Source organism: Manacus candei, unplaced genomic scaffold, assembly GCF_025592945.1.
Source record: "Manacus candei isolate 608988 ecotype Guabito, Panama unplaced genomic scaffold, ASM2559294v1 h1tg000057l, whole genome shotgun sequence".
Lineage (NCBI taxonomy): Eukaryota > Metazoa > Chordata > Aves > Passeriformes > Pipridae > Manacus > Manacus candei.
The window spans coordinates 7,012,185-7,029,242 of record NW_026138105.1 but is presented as its reverse complement, the minus strand read 5'-3'; the positions used below and the strand labels follow the sequence as shown (position 1 = coordinate 7,029,242).

Below are 17,058 nucleotides of genomic sequence, written 5' to 3'. Positions count from 1 at the left end.
TCTTCTTGATAGGACATTTTTACTTTATTAAAGGGGAAATAAGTGTAAAAGGTTACCTTATCAGTTTTCATGTAGAAAAGCTACAGATTTTTCAGCTGATATGAAATAATGGTGGGGGTTTTTCCCCCTGAGAAACGACTTGTGTCTTAGTGGTAAAGATGTGTTTTCCCCTGGGAGCAGTCTGAGCCTCTCCCGAGTGCCATGGGGCTCTCAGGTGGCTGTTGTGCTTTTGAGTCATAGAATCACAGAATATCCTGAGTTGGGTCTCACAAGGATCATCCAGTCCAACTCCTGGCCCTGCACAGACGCCCCAACAATCCCACCCTGTCCCTGAGAGCGTTGTCCTAAAGTTCCTTGAGCTCTGGCAGCCTTGGGGCTGTGAGCACTGCCCTGGGGAGCCTGTTCAGTGCCCAACCACCCTCTGGGGGAGGAACCTTTTGCTTTTTGCAGCAATGTGCTGCCATCAGGGATATGTGTGGCTCTAATCAGCTGGGTGAAGCCATGTGTGCTTCCAGCAGCCTGGGCACACCCTTAATGACTGTCCCTTCATCTGTGTAAGCACAGAGTTAGAGCAGTCACTTCCTTGGAAGAGCTGATCCTCTGCAAGTTCAAACAAACCAAGAGTGTATTCTGAGATCTGCCCCAGACCACCAACCTGAACCTTCTGTGGCAGATCCTGAGTTGTTCCCATCTCACTCTGCACTTGGGAATTTTGCAGGATATGAGAATTTTGCAGGATACTGCAGGAAAAAAGGCCAGTTTCCATGTGACTGGCCACAGCTACTTCACAGCACAAAGCATTGGCAGGACTGGTGACTGCACTGCAGGACACAGTCTTGGGACCAGGATCTCGACTTCACGTGCTCATATGTGTCACATTCTGTACTCTGGACCTTTCCTCCCACCCTGTTGGTTAAACAACCCCAATATTTGTCCCTGTACAGGACAGCCCCAAGAGGCACATAGCTGGGATTGTTGGGGTGTCCTGTGCAGGCCAGGAGTTGGGCTCTGATAATCCTTGTGGGTCCCTTCCAGCTCAGGATATTCTGTGATTCACACTGTAAACACCGTAGGCTGATTGTTTCTTTGGAGTTTGGGTCTCTGTGTGCTTCCATAGTTCCTGGAAAGTTTTATCAACTCATTTTCAAGTTTTTTGCTGGTTGGAAGCTTTTTTTTTTTTTTTTTGTCTTGTTGAAGTGTAAAATAAAAAAGAATGAAGCTTGCAAAGGGACAAGCTAGTTACCTTGGCTGTCAACAACTGAAGTCTCAGTCTTTGTGGGATTTAGGTTTCAATTTAATGGAGATTTTAGAGGGAAAATTGTGATTTAATTTGGAATCAAGTCGATTGTCTTAGCTTTTATTTCACTCCTCATATGAAAGAAAGTCTCAGGAGAGCTGAGTAATCACTCAGAAGCAAAAAAAAACAAACCCATGATTTCTTGTCCAGGGCAAAAAGGAGATGTTTACCTTTAATGCTATGTGTGTGAGTGTTTGAATGTCTTTCATGAACCAAATAACTTTGCAATAAGTGCTCAACTGCCACTGGTGTTGTACAAAGGGCTCGAGAGCAGAGAAGGGCCATGGTGGGCAGCCCTCTCCGAAGGCAGAATCCCCAACCAAAGGAGCCAAGAAAAAGAAGGCAGAGAGTCCCAAGCTGGGCCACAGCACATTTAGTAAACTCTTTAGGCACAAGGTCGGTATGAACCTCGAGCAGGAGCAGAGCCCTGAGCAGTAACAGATGGCTCCTGTCAGAGAGAAGAGTTGTTTAACTGGTGACTCCAACCAGCATCTGGCCAGATGTGCAGTGCTCTGGGAATGCTGTGTGAGCGTTCCCGGGCCAGGTGTGATGAAAACCATCCTCACGTGCAGCATTTCTCTTGTTGGGCCATCTGTGAGCTCAGGGTTCTGAAAGAACTCCTCTCACCTTCCCTGCTCTGTGATTCCCAGTTACTAACCCTGACTAAACCTCCCTGACCACTACAAACAAAATCCAAGGTGCTGACAAACAATGAATTGTGTAAATGTTGAGCAGAGCCTGCAACTGTAGAGCAGGCAGAGCTGCAGAGCTCAGTCCAGCTACACTTCAGGCTTTATGGTCATTAACAGGCACCATCACGTGGCTAAAATTGGTGAATTGGGCCATCTGATACGGCACAGAGAAGGCTGGAACATGGACTTTCCTTCAGAAATAGGTATTTCTCACTGAAAACAAGAAAAGTAATTGTTTGTTGAAGTCCAGATTTAGTTTGAAGGAAAAAACTCTGGTTTTGAAGAGTACTTTTAAGTGTTTTAAATGCACATTCAATCAAAGGGTTGTTTCAGAGGACCAAAAATCACTGAAAGCTTTTGGTCTCAAGCTCTGTATTTAGGGGTTTCTGCAGTCTCTGAGGATAATCTACCATGGTGCTCCATGGCAGAGAAATAGAGAATTGTAGCTTTTTAGCCCAAAGAATGTGGGAGCAGAGACCCTTTCACTGGGGGAGGCAAGTAATTAATATTTAATGCTCACTCAAGACACCCACATGGAATTTCTGGTGAGTAGGGGGCTTTATAGTCAAGGGCACAAGTCAAAGGGAGTTCTTTAACACATTTTCAACACAGAAATGTTCTTTCCATGTCACATTTTTGAGATAAGTCATCTGCATGTTGCTGAAGAAATAATAATATTCCCAATGGTTTTAAGTCTGCAATTCCTGCCACCAGCCTAAAGTTAAGATCTCATCTCATATATACTATGTTGATAGCTAATAGTTTTGGTATTTAATACAATGAAAATACTAATTATTTGTTCATAATGAATTAGGGCTTTCTGGTAAAAGCTACACCTGCCTAGGATTTTTTAAGACCCTTCTACAACAATGCAAAAATCTTGCAGTGAATTGTAGGGAGAGATGCTTGGCTTTCATTGGAATATTTAATGGAACTTTAAAAAGTTATGGTCTGGAATGAGAGCAGTTATCTTTAAGGAAAGCAACAGCACTAAATTTTTACGCCAATAAAATCTGTCCTATAAAATGTCATTACTTTTAAAACAGCTTTTTCTTGTTTCCAAATTTCTTTTCACAGTTTCCTTTCCACATACAAACTAAAGAAGCAATAGCTGAGAGAGCATTTATGGCATATTAAGAGTAAAGGGGATGGATTAAAATGGTGCCAACAGTTTGCTTGTGAGGCTGATTGAAAATGGCAATTCAGATTGGAGAAGTGATGTGACAGGCAGGCCCTAAAGTTACCAGTTCTAGTAAAAAAAAACCCTAGTTTGTATCTTTTCCTCTGAAATGCCTTACTGTGTGAACTAGATCACCAGGTAACAAATTTCTTTATCTGAAATGATAATTTTAATCTATTTACTCATATTTAGTTTTGAACACTTCACTGTCTCCTGTGCAAATCTTCCAAAATAAACAGCTCTGTACAGTAATTGACTATTAGCTTAACAAAAACATTGTTTTTCAGTCTTCTGTTATGTGAATACTAACTTTAAAGCAACTCCTGAATGTTGTTTTCAAACAGCAATGCACATCCTGATATAAACCCCTAACACAGTGCGATTTGTCCATTTGACCTCAGACTCAGTTTGGGTGGCATTCCAAACTGGGTCCCTCTCTGCCCTTTCATTCCCATCCCTGTGTATTTGCCTTGCATTTCATGCCAGTTTTGCAGTGTAACTGTGCTGGTTTATGGGGTTTTTCCTTGGAAGAGAAGGGTTGGTCACTCACTTTGAGCACTAGTGCTGAAGCCAGTCTGTGGTATTGTGCTTGTTCTTCCTACTTACTCTGGATCCTGTTCATTAGAGCTGACCACAAAAAAGGTCCTGGCTCCTGCAAAATAACTCTCACCTGCTGTCTCAAGAAGTCCCCAAAGCCCAGGGGTGCTGGGCTCAGTTTATGGCTGGCTGATGTTTTATCTACAGCTCAGGTAATTCTTCAGTGTGAGCTCTGCTGGGTGTGAGGGCTGAGAGAGGGGTGTATCACTGCCCAGGAGGAATTTCCTCCTGGATTTGTGTGTTTTGAGGAAATCAGGAGACACAGATCTGAGGAGGAGCTTATTACAAAAGGCAGACTACAAGGAAGAGACTTTTTACAAGAGCACATAGTGACAGGACAAGGGGGAATGGATTCATAGTGACAGAGAATAGGTTTAGATTGGGCATTGGGAAGAAATTGTTCCCTCTGAGGGTGGTGGGGCCCTGGCACAGGTTGCCCAGAGAAGCTGTGGCTGCCCCATCCCTGGAAGTGTCCAAGGCCGTGTTGGACGGGTCTTAGAGCAACCTGGGATGGTGGAAGGTGTCCCTGCCCATGGCAGGGGAGTGGAATGAGATGATTTTTAATGTCTCTTCCAACCTAGACCACTCTATGATTATATGAAAAGAGTAAATCCCACCTAATGCCCAAAAGTGTGAGGGGATGGGTTAAACCAACCTCCAGCACCTGCAGAGCTTCTCTTTGTGGAACTGCAACTCCTGCTCCTACAAAGCCATGACTGTTCTGTGCCCTTGCTTTCCAGGTTGTCATTTGCCTCTGTTTTATATCCCAGAAAGTGAAGTTCCCCATTCTGAAGGCAGCAGGAGCACATCCCAGACTGGTGTGTGGCTCCCCATAGAAAACACCCAGCTCTGGTGTGTAAATGTGCCCTGGAAATTGCGCACGCAGACTCAGTGCAGAAAAATCTCTGCTAGTACCTTCAAACCCTGTGTAATGTGTTACCTGGACAGAACGGGAATATATGGAATATGGGAATGCAGATAGAAATACAGCTATTTTTAAAGAACAGGTTGAGGACTGCAAGCACAACAACATGAGCACAAAGCAAGTGCAGGTAGAAGGATGGGACCTGGCAGTGCTCTGGAAGCCTCTCCTCAGCCTGGGCTCAGTTTCCATGGCTGCAGGAGCCAGGACTTTCATAAACATTGACTAAAAATAAAATAATTTGTCCCATAGACAATCTGAGCACTGTGACATTGCCTCAGACAGACTTGTCTTTGTGTTTTGTTTCCCTTCAGGCTGCAAAAGAGACCCAACAGACAACCAACACCAAAGTGAGTAGGATGGCTGGAGTTATCTGTGTGAATAATGTGGGCAAAGGGGAATTATTCTCACTGTCATCTTTAACCTCTAAGACAGCGTTTTAATTCCTTTATCAGTTACTCATCTCTGGGAAGGGTGGGTTGCTGTGCCATTTGCTTCCTCTCTTCAAGATGTCACTTCATTTGAAAGGGCAGAGGTGCACCTTGCTGCCCATGTCACCTGTGCAGTGGTGCTCACCTGTACCAGGTGATGCCTGAAAACGCTCTGGGTGTTTTGTTCTCCACAATAACCTGTGTGTCCATGTTCCTTCCAGAGCCCTGAGCAGCAGCCTGTTACCTCTGTAAAACCAGACAAAAGTGTCCCTCCCTCCCAAGAGCCGCCGCCGGCCAAGCAGAACCCGAAGGCCCCCGAGGCTGCAGCCGCCCCTCAGGGAGCAGCCAGTGAAGCCCCCAGGGAGGGGATGAAGGAGAAACCATCAGCCACCCCCATGCCCCTGAGCAAGCTCTTCTGGAAAAAGGTATGGCTGGATTGTGGAGCTGCTCCATCTCCGTGCAGGGAGAGGAGTTATTGCCGAGCACTGTGACAGCAGAGCAGTCAAACCTGCCCGGGAGAGCAGCTCCCATGTGCTGAACTTTGTATGCACATACAAACACACCCTTGTATCTTTGTCTCCTGGTTTCATCAAAACACACAAATCCAGTTTGTTAAACCTTGTCATTTTTTTATTTATGTGGAATAAGGAATGTTTTTCTCTGTCAATTCAACGCTTCTGTTAAAAATCCCAGAGAGATCACAGCATTCTTTACCAAATCATATCATTAATAGAGATATATCTGTAAAAACCCATCTCTCTTTTATACCCCCCATCTTTTGGAACTGTTTGCTTTAGTTCTAGATGTTTAAAAACCTGGAATCTGGTGGGTCTATTCTTACCCAGTAGAAAATGTTCCATGACAGAGCAGATCAGTCTTTGAGTCTGGGTGTTTAGTTGCTTGGGAAGACACATTATTCCTCAGGTTAAAAAATGATTTTAACTAAAATTAGGACTAACTCTGAAAACACAGTTCCTGTTTCCATGATCCTCATGGAATCTTCAGTTGAAAGAAGGGCTGTATTAAACTTTACTGAATCACTGTATGTTGAATAACTGCTTTTCTGGGCTTCTGTTCAAGTCCAAATCCCAGAAATTAACTGCTTCCAAACACCCAGATGCTGCTGAGTGGCCCTGCAGCTTCTTTAGCTTGAGCTGGAGATACATTTTGGAAATGTTATTTATGTAAAAGAAATGAAGGTGTTTAGTAAATAGTAAATATGCATGAAAACAATCCAAGCTTGAAACATTTGCTACTTGGGACTTAATTTCCTGGGGAATTGGGTGAATCAGGTGCTTGGAATGAGATGTAAGTTGGGAAGAAGAGGGAGAGGGAGGGTTTTTTATGTCGTTATTGCTACAGAAACCTCCCACTCGGAGTAGTCTGGCTTATTTGCTGGGAAGCAGGATGTATGTTGAACATCAGGATGAAATAAGGGAAAAAAAGAGACCTTCTGGCAGACTGTTTTGTGTAGTCTCAGTGTAAAACAGAGTAATAAATTTGGTCTGAATTCAGCAATTTCATAATGAAGTAACACAGTCTTTTAAAAAAGAAAAAACACGTAAGAAAGGAAGATTTTCTTGCAGAAAACTAGTGAAAATCACCTCTTTGAGGGAGAAATTGGTAGTGAAGGCTTAAAAAAAATCTGATAAGGTTTTGGTAAGGTTTCTAAACCTTATTTTGAAATATTAACCCAAACTAAAGCAGTTATTGATGTTTTACTGCCCACAGTGAACACCAACTCTACACATCCCATATTAGAGCTAAATTAGCTCTTGGTCCCTGCCCTGTGCTGCTTTAACCTTGTAACAATCCTCATGTGAAGTCCAGGGATCTCAAACATCTCAGGGGTACAAACCTTGTCCCAAAATTCTTTCACTCCTGTTGGTTGATAACAGTGCATTTTTTTTATCCTACACCGTCATCAGCTGCTTATGGAACAGAAAGTTTTGCAGAGAATTCTCTACAAGCAGATTTTTGTTGCTGCCAAAAATACTAAGGGCTGGTTAAAGCACTTACACAAATGCACTGAGTTACAGTAGTCTGTGAAACCTGAACTCTAAAAAATGAGCCTGGTTTTGCTTAGTTAGAACTTCTTGGTTCTGGAATCATGCTGAGGCTAAAGTTTTTGCAAGTTTTCTGGAGCGAATTTCTGCAATAGAGAACTGGATTTGGTCCTAAGAATTTAAAAAAAAAAAATCAGCCTCTTTGAGCACTGAATCCTCACCTGTAAAAAGCTCATGTTTCCTTACTGAGATTTCTTGACAGAGAATAATATTTCCTTTGATGAAAGCCCTTGGTGACCCAGTCAGTTTGAAGCTAAAAATAATGAGAGTAGAGGTACCAAAAAAATAAAGTCCTTAGATTACAGGTTAGGCTCAAACAGCTTGGTTTGAAGAATTCGTGGGATGTTTTCCTGCAGTGATTTTATCTTTCTGGCCCACTCAGTGCACTGTCCTCTTGCTAGGACAGAGAATTGAAGCTGGCAACTGTTCCAATAGGTGCATAATTCAGAGCCAGGAGTAGTTTTCCTTTTGAACTAACAAACAGCAGCCACAACACTCAAAAGATCCAGGACTGAGATCCAGCTTCTCCCTTTCCAGGCAGTCTCTTAAATATCCATCTTCTGATGAGCTTTCACTTCAAAGTGAAGCTAATGAAGTGCCTGTCAACACGTTGCAGTTGATGCTGCTGCTCTGACTGCAGATGAATAAATATGGAAAGGGAAAAGGAAAAATTCCTTTTTCAGCTTCTCAGCTGGGAACCACTTTGAATTTGCCCCATTTCCTGATGGGTCTGCACAGGAGTTTTTGTAACTGTTACTCAAATGTTTGTCATGGCAGCATTTCTTTTCTAATGAGGAATACTGATAGAAAGCTGCAGTTAATGATTTCCCATATTTGTGTTGGAAAGCTGGCTTCAAGGCCTTTTAGGTCTTTCACCAGGGCAGAGGAACAGGATGCTTCGTATTTATCCGATCAAGGCAGGCCAGTAAATTGTGGAAGGTGATCAAGGCAGCATTATTTGGATTGCTCTGTGAACTATCTTTAAAAGCAGATAGATTTTCTTTAAAAACTAGGCTTTTAAGCTGTTGCAACTCTGCTGTCAAACGACTGCAGAAAAATTATGCTCTTTTTACTGAGGGGTATTTCTGTGCTAATGCACAAACAGCAAACTGGTTGGCTGTTGGGTGAAGGAGAATATAGAGTCACAGAAGGGTTTGGGCTGGAAGGGACCTTAGAGACAACGCAGTTCCACCCCCTGCCATGGGCAGGGACACTTGCCACTAGACCAGGTTGCTCCAAGCCCCATCCAACCTGGCCTTGAACACTTCCAGTCCCCTCAACAACTTCATGGCCTCCTCTGGACTTGCTCCAACAGTTCCATGTCCAATCTCACCTTTATTGCTGAGCCTGTAATTGTGTTTCATCATAAGCAAAAAGAGTGGAGTGTGTGAGGCAAATGTTAAAATTACCCAGGGCTTACCAAGTTCCTGCAGCCTTTCACCTGGTCCCATCCTGGAATACACACCATCTACCATGTGGAAGAGAAGGAGATCCTGGCTGGGTTTTGCTGAGTAAGTGGATGAAGGCACTTGAAGGAGAATTCCCCCATGGCTGAGGGAGTGAGGGGGGCAATAAGGTTTGGGGGCTGTTTCACAGCCTGACTGCTGGCACAGCTGCCATCCTCAGAGCAGGGAAGGACCTTGACCTCCCCAACCCAGGGATTCAGGGGTCAGACCCCACTCCTGGGCTGTCCAGACCTGTGGTGTCAGTGGTTCATAGTCTGAGCTGTCACAGCCCAAAACCTGCTTGGTGGCACCTTCAGGCAGTGGCTGCAGGTCACAGGGGCTTTGGGGGGAGGTCCAAGCCCAGGGTGAGGGCTAAAGCTGAGCTGCCTTGACTGCAGCAACCTCTGTTGGCTTTGCCTTGGCCAGGGAGGGCAGGAAGGTGGGTGAAAGTCTCTCCAACCCTCCCTGCTCCCTGCCTGTGAGTCTGGAGCAGATCTCAAGCCTGACTACCCTTTTAAGTGGAAATTTCTCGAACAAAAGGTCATCTTGTATATATTGTTAAGATAAAAGAAAAGCTGCTTCATAGGGAAGGTCTGACCCAGGGAAAGCAGAAGTGCTCCTCGTGTCTAATGAAATGCAGTGGGGAGTGCCAGCTCAGACTGCAGCACGAGATCAAAGCAGGGTGCAGTGTTTATCTCAATTTGGAGGAAAGCTGCAGCCAGCCAAAGGAAAACTCCAATCCAAGTTATCCAGGTCACAAAATAAGTTACACTCTCATAAGGCAACAATTTGTGTGCTCAGGAACCCAGATAAGAAAATGGTGTAGTAACAGTTCCCCAAAACAACAGGAGGGTTTGTAAGAACTAGAAGGTGTCTCAGAGTAGACACAAACTTTCCACCACAATTGTTTTTAAAAGCTTACTACTGAAAGAAAATTAAGGACACTCATTTAAGGGAATAAAAAATGCTTTCAAAACAATGAAATAAAGAGCACAGTAAAATACTCTTATAAAACACAGCTAGCAAAGATAAGTTAAAATATTATTTTGAAAAAGAAAGCAAAAGCTGCTCTGTAACAGGAAGAATAGAGCTCATCTTACTTCAAACAAATGTATCTTGAAATGTTTTCTAAATTTGGCAGAGTGCCTTTAACAAAAGAAAAATAAAATAACCCAACAGCCCTTCTGTGCCCATGGTGCATAACTGCAATAGCTGCTGACTTAGGTTGAATTGATTAAAATTTGTGTTTAAGGAAACTGGAAGCAGGATCTGGACCCATGAATGCAGCAACCTCAGCTGCTGCAGTTTATAGGTGTAAGGAGAGAACTTTTATGAGAACACTTATGCATCAAAGCTGATGTGAGCCAGGCTGTTTGCAAATTATTATTCTATATAAATTGGAGTTTCTTCCTAAAACTGGTCACAAAACTTGATATAGCTTTTGTTTTTCCCTTAAGTGAAGTGAAGAAGCTGAGCCTGTTGCTCTAGAGAACAGTTAATGTAACATCATTCAAAGTTTATTGACTTCAGCTTTGTCAGGCTCTTCCTATTTCACTCTCAGTTCCTGCCAGAAACACCTTGGTGATTTTCCTGAATGCACAAATGGAAATTTTTCTTCAAGTTTCTTAGGCGGAACAGGAACAAAAATTAAAAATTCTTCTTAATTATGTCAGAGAACCTTTGCTGGAAGGGGTTTGGTCATAAGTCTCCATTTGCCACCTCAGCTTTATTTGAGAAGAGGACTTTGAGATGTGTCTGGAGTTTCCTCCTGGCCCAGCATGTCTGAAATACCCTGGTCTGATTGCACAGAAGTTGTGGAACCTCCAGCCTTGGAGGCAGCACAAGCTCAAAGCAAGCAGTTCCTCAGCAGGAGGTTGGACCAGGCTTCCACAGATATCTTTGAGATCACAAAATTGTGAAAGAAAATCTTCAGAGTCAGTTAATTCAACCTCACAGAGGGAGATGGGTTTACAGGAATGGTTTCTGGAGATAATTATAGGAAATTCATACCATTTTTAATAGCAAGCCTAAGATCTCAAACAAGATAAACCATAACTTCCACAACAACTTTGATATAATAATTCCAAATTAAAGTAAGTGCATAGGTGTTTAAGTTAAAGAAAGAAAAAGGTGTTCTAAGTCAGGATTTAAACGTTCCTAAAGCCCAGGAGTTTTTCTTGAATTCAAATGAGGGTCAGCACTATCAAAGAGAATGACTGTGACCCGTGGAATTAGGTGAAGGAATAGATGAGCTACGTAATACCTTGTACCTCAAAAAATCATTTATATCTGTGCAGCTGGGAAGAGGAGCTGGGGATGCAGATGTGACCAGCCTGACAATGCTGGGGCTGGAATGTTGCACTCCTGTATTTCACTAGGAACGATGCTATACAGTTTTAACAATTAATAATGTCCACAATGTGTTTTATTTAATCCTATTTCTGCTTTTGTGTGCAAACTCCTGGGTATGATCTTTCTCATATTTACTGGTTTTACCTGAGTGTCATCTTCTCAGGACACATATTGCTGCATGCCATTTCATTTAAATTTTTTTTAAAATTGTAGTCAAATCTAGATTCTTGCGTTTGAGAACTGGTACTGCAGCACAAGAAAGGCCATTTGTTTGATTTATATAAGATGGTGAGATTTTAACACTTATTTACTTTTTTTATTTGGGATTAATCAAATTCCTGAAGCAACACATAGAGATCAGTTAAGCAAAGGATGCTTTCATGCCACACTTGTTCCTGCAGTGCTGCAGCACTTTGTAACCTCGTTAAAGATCCCAAGCAAATCCTCACTGATTAAGTGGGAATGTTTTTTCCCCTTTTTTTCGCGTTTCCCAACCCCAGAACGCATCGGAGGAAGCGGAGGCCGTGAGCAATGAGAAAACAGAGGCGTCTTTCGAAGCGGTGGCTCCGGACAGGGACGAGAGCAAGAGCCCAGAGGGCTCCGAAGTGAAACCCAGAGGGGCAGAGAGCAAAACGCCCAAGACGAATCTGAGGAAGTTTTTCAAGCTGGTAAGCTAAGCGCTGCCGGGATGGGGGTGATTCTTGGGAAATCCTGCGCCTGGGCGGGCGGAGTGTGACCCCCCTCCCGCAATTCCCCGTCCTGCATCTCCCTCTCGCGGCTCCTCCCGGAACGTGCCGCGGTCCCTTCCCCCGGAGGGAAAGGGCTCCGGTGGCCCTTTCCCTCCCCCAGGTGGCCCAGGGGGCTCCAGGGGTTGAGCTACTGAACGAACCTCAGCTCCACAAGCCGCTTCCCCCGGGATGATGCTCCGGGAGGATCCCATCTCCAAACCCGTCTCCCGTTCGTCCAATGTCCCTGCGTTGTGTCGAGTTCTGCACTTGCTTCAGGGAGTTGTGTTTTCAGCAGGTCAATTTTTTTTTTTTTTTGGCAGCTTATGTAGGTTAGCTAAACTGGCATGTGAAAGGATGCAGTTGCTGCTGCAAAGGTCTGTTAGATGGAAAAGTGGAAGGTATAAAGTAGAATCTAATCCTTTTTCCCAGAAGACCAGAGGGAAGAAGGAAACCACTGAGGTGATCAAGTGGCTGGTATTGTGTTGTGGCTATAGGTGTGAAATTATTCCAATGGATTTGTGTACAAACAGCCAGACAATATTTCTTAAAAGAGCCCAGAAAAGTGGCCAAGAAAGAAAATAATCCAAGTCTAGAAATAACACGTCTCTGATAAAATCGTAGCAGACCTTGAGGATTTATATAGCAATTGATCTATTTTGACAAGGTTTACAAATGCATATGGAGGATTTCCATTTTCAGTCAATGCTGGTTTATTTTCAGGCAGCTACATGGTGTGGATATCAGAGTAGCTTAAACATTAAAATGTGGAAAAATGTAGTTTCTTTGAAACTGATGTAATGGCCAGCCCAGGTGTCTGCCCACAGGTGAATACCTGGTACGTACCTGTGAACAGTCACAGTGTCACAGGTTAAACTTCGTGACTCAGACTGTAGGAGTGCACACCACAGCCCAAATCTTGATTCATTTTTTATTTCCAAAAGATTAGCATTTCTTTTATTCTCAGCTGTTTGCTGGGCTCAGCCCAACCTGTGATGGGTTCATTTAGTTTCTGTTCTTGGGGGGTGCTTTTCTACAGGGCCACTCTTATGTATTTGAGGATCCAAGCAAAAAAATTCTTAATATCAGCCAGCAATTGTGCACCCAACCTGCTTTTAATTCCACATAAGATTTCAGTCAGCTTATAAAAATCTCCACCTTATTCCTAAATCCTTGTGGTTGTCCTGCATGGAGGCCTGTCAGTGGCACAAGCTGGGCATGCAGCAGGGGAGTTGGGAGCAATGCATTTCAAACACTAACAACTGTGGGGATAATGACTTCAGATCGTGTCACTCTACCAAAAAATAGTGCCCATTAAAAAAAATAAAGCTGTTCCACACCCATCTTAGTCACCATGGAAGAAAACAATGCTGTGTTAAAGCAGTAGATGTATCACTGCTCTAATCAGAGCAGGGATTTAATCCAGATTTTGGCCTAGAAAACAGAACCAGTACTAGACAAACATCTACCCACGGGGGAAAATAATTGTATTAATGGTTTAGGTGGTTTTGCAACTTTCTGTAACCTTCAGTATTCATCTGCTTTACTTTTGGCTATCGATTTCCAAACGGATCAAGGATTATTTTAATATCTGTATTGTCCCTGAAGTTTCCTGGGCTGTTTCCTCTGAGTAGCTTTGGGATTACTGGATTGTTTCCATGCTTTTGTACAGAATCAGTTGCCCAACAGCTTTGTGCCAGCTGCTCAGTCAGTATTTCTGATTCTGAAGGCAAACACAAGGATTTTAAGCCACTGCTGAACAGGTACATTCTGTAAAACTTTTGAACTAGTGGTGAGTGCTGCAAATGGGTGAAATGTCTGAAATTCCAACACAGGCTTGATTTTTCTCACAAGGAAAAGTCAGGGAAGCTCCAGGGCTGTGGAGAGCTGAGATGAACTCTGTAGAGATGTCTAATAGGGCTTTTTGCTCAGCAGAGCTGCACTGGCAGAACATTCACTGGAAGGTGTCATTTCCACTCAGAAAAGGTTTCTACTGTAGTTTTGTCTGGAGGTTTGGCTGCCCTGCAGGAGCAGCCATAAAGTGGAGGGAGAAATTCTTCTCTGTGAGGGTGGGGAGGCCCTGGCACAGGTTGCCAAGAGAGGCTGTGGCTGCCCCATCCCTGGAAGTGTCCAAGGCCAGGCTGAACAGGGCTTGGAGCAACCTGGGCTAGTGGGAGGTTATTAGAGCAATAGTATCTCTTGGAAGAGGTTGACTTTTAATTTTATATTAATATGATTCTTTACTGGGTTTCTCTTCTGCCTGCAGAGGAAGATCCCAAGGTATTCTCACAACATCCACAGTTTTATGTCACACAGGTCACCACCAGGTGCCCAAGGAAAGGCAGTTTAGCATTTTAGAATTCAAGACTGGTACCTAGAAATTAAGATTAATTCTATTGCAGTCTATTGTGAACCTCCAACAGGCAAGTCAGTTATTCTCCAGATGCCCCAGTTTTGACATTATTCTCCTCAGAAAGCACAAGCACGGGGTGACAGCAAGGAGACATTTAGATCCACAGCACTGTAATTGCTGCTGTTGACACAAGGAGAAGCCACTGGGAGAACCAGGAGGAATTTCCCTTGGAAAAGGCAGTGTGTATCCCAAAGACTGCCTGCTGACTTGCTCAGCGCAGATGTCCGTTCTTATTTGTGCTTGCAAAGGTCACAAAAGCCACTGCTGTGATTAAAATAGGAGAAGGTTAACTAATACTATAAAAGATATTGGGCAATTATAGCAAGATAAAGTATTAGTCTAAATCCCTGGAATTCAATAAGAGATGAAGAAATAGCACTGCTCTTTTATCGAAGTAATCCACCTATGTGGATTTGAAATCCAGCTGAAAGTAATTCCAGCCTCATTAATCAAAAATCAAACAGCTATTGTGTTATTTCCAGGATGGGATATATCAGAGCCAGTGCAGGTGTCCTGATAGAGATGTTATACCTGAATTAATCACCCCAGGTCCCCTTGTGGAGGCTGAGCAGGTCTGAGAGCCCCTTAGGACACGTCAGATGATGTAAGCCCTGAAAGTTCCTGCATAGGATATAAACAGGTGCAAAGCTAAATAAGAGAAATCCTTTTAAAATGGTTGGTTTGAGATATTTTGTGGAGATAAGAAGGGTGTAAACTGGCATTTTTAATAAGAATGAGATAATTGCCAACTGTAAACTGAGGCTGTAGCTTTGTCCTCAGCCAGGAAGTTTATTGGCAGCACAGATGGTCTAAGATAGTGTTGAGTATGGATGTTCCCAAGGAGAGTTTATCTTCCTGGGATAACTAAATATTGTTTCCACATTGTCTGCTGTGTCTGTGCTGGCCTACTTCCCCATGTAAATAAACTTTTAGGCAATAAATAGCATTTAGAATCAAGAATAGCTATTTTATGCTGTCACAACTTAACTTTTCTTCATTATTCATGAAAATGTAGCAAATGGGTTGGCTGTCCCCACCTTCCTCCATTTAAAGACGTGCTGATCCAGCCCTTATTGCCACAGAAAGCAGGGGGGTGGTTTTGGGAAGCTCTGGGCAGCAGCAATCCTAAGTGACCAAAGGCAAGGATAAGAGGTCAGCAGTGCTGGAGAGAAATCCTTGGGATCGTGTCTCACTGACTGCAAGAGGGAACTCTGTCTAGACCTCAAGGTCTTTACTCTGTTATTTTTGGTGAAAAAAATAAAAATAAATAATGGGAAAAAAAAGAGAGAGATGGATTACTAGATGTTGGCTAAAGCAGGGCTATTTTTTTCTGGGTTTGGGGTGTTTAGGGGGGGAAAAGTAACACTGATGGATGTCACAGCACAAACTTTTTTTTTCTGGAGGCATCTGAGCCTTGCTGAGATAGAAATGCGAACTAGATCTTATCACAGCACATCTTCATACACTCTGGACTGAGTTTGTCTCCTGCAGTGTAAAGACAGACCGCGCTGTGCTTCCTCCCCTCCATTTCTGCAACCTCTTGCACAGATAAAGCGTCACGAGCACAAACACAGGAGGCTGAGCAACAACGTGTTCCAGAGCGAGAATTTTTCCCACAAAAGTAATGAATCGTCACGGAGTGGTTTGGTTTTCTGTCCTGCTGCTGGCACATATTGATTTTCTGTGGTTTTACAGGAAAATCAGGGACTGAAATAGATCCTTGCAATAACACCATTTGTAGGATGGAGCTGACACTGTTGTGCTTCAAGTTACAAATCTACAAGCTGCAGAAAACCACAATTCCGCCTGATCTATCTTTAGAACAAAAGTCACATCCTTTCATTGTTTTCATTGAACTTAGGCAATGAAGAATGACATTTAAATTTGGGCTCTTTGAAATTCTGGAGTTTATTTTACGCTTTGCTGCGGAGCTCTGTGGCTTGTACAGCACTCAGGGGAATACCACAGAACACGGCTCCTAATTACAAATGTACACTCCACTCCTGTTCTTTCTGTGGCACTAATTGTGACTAAAGCTTAATTTAACTGTCACAAAGCTTGTGATATTTACTCCTTGAGCTAGTTTTGTCAAACAGGGCTTTCTCATTTTTAAAGCTAAATGGAAACAGGGGATTGTACCTTAAAAAAAGGTATTTCAGAGTCAAGGTTTGCTCTGAGTGACCTCTGAGAGCTGCAGCCTCAGGGTCTGCTTGGATTGGGAAGAGTGGGCACCAAGGAGGGCTATCACTTAGATGTGTACAGACTGCAGGCATAAACTGTGAAGCAAAAATTGGGAATAAATGGACGCTGATGATAAATTATAAAAATACACCTATAGAGCTGAGTGGGTTTTAATTATTCACAGGGCATGCACTTAGTGGGAGGGTTGGATAGAGAGGAAGTCCCACTAGATTTTGTAAGATGGATTTGGCTCTGCAAAGCAAAAAAAGCTCTTTCCTAGAAAACTACAGTGGCAGGGCTGATAGCACTGTCTTGTTTAGGACTGATATGATCTCAGGTCCACTGAGACCTCACTCATGTTTCTCCTTTTTTCTTAATGGGAAAATTGACTTGCAAGGAACAGACTGACAGGAAAAAAACCTGCAAAATCCACCTTGGGGTTGTGGGTGTTTCAAAAATGTTGGTGGAGTTTCTGAAGTGTCTGGTTTTGTTTTAGTGTTGCAAAGAGCTGCCTTAAATCAAACCTTTATTCATGTGTGTCTTCTTAGTGAATGAACCCTGTTAGAAGTCCTGTAACCCTTTGTTATTTTAGTCAGTCAAGGGTGATGGAGGGACAACCAGTTCCGAAGTGGTAAATGGCCCCAGTCACCACGTAAGTGCCTGGATTTTTTCATCTTTTGGTGATGGGTTCCTGCCACCTCCATCCATACAACTCTACCTTTTGAAATGTAAAAATCACTGAGAGGAAAGTTGCTCC

General features: G+C 43.3%; 1 protein-coding gene across 1 annotated transcript in view; it reads left to right on the top strand.

Moving 5' to 3' along the window:
• Nucleotides 1-17,058, top strand: part of BCAS1 (brain enriched myelin associated protein 1) — a 46,992-nt gene that overhangs the window by 20,470 nt on the left and 9,464 nt on the right. The window contains exons 7-10 of the mRNA XM_051803335.1: nucleotides 1,559-1,693; nucleotides 5,003-5,038; nucleotides 5,341-5,544; nucleotides 11,483-11,650. Coding sequence (XP_051659295.1) covers nucleotides 1,559-1,693; nucleotides 5,003-5,038; nucleotides 5,341-5,544; nucleotides 11,483-11,650 — 543 coding nt within the window. The remainder of the gene's footprint in view (nucleotides 1-1,558; nucleotides 1,694-5,002; nucleotides 5,039-5,340; nucleotides 5,545-11,482; nucleotides 11,651-17,058) is intronic.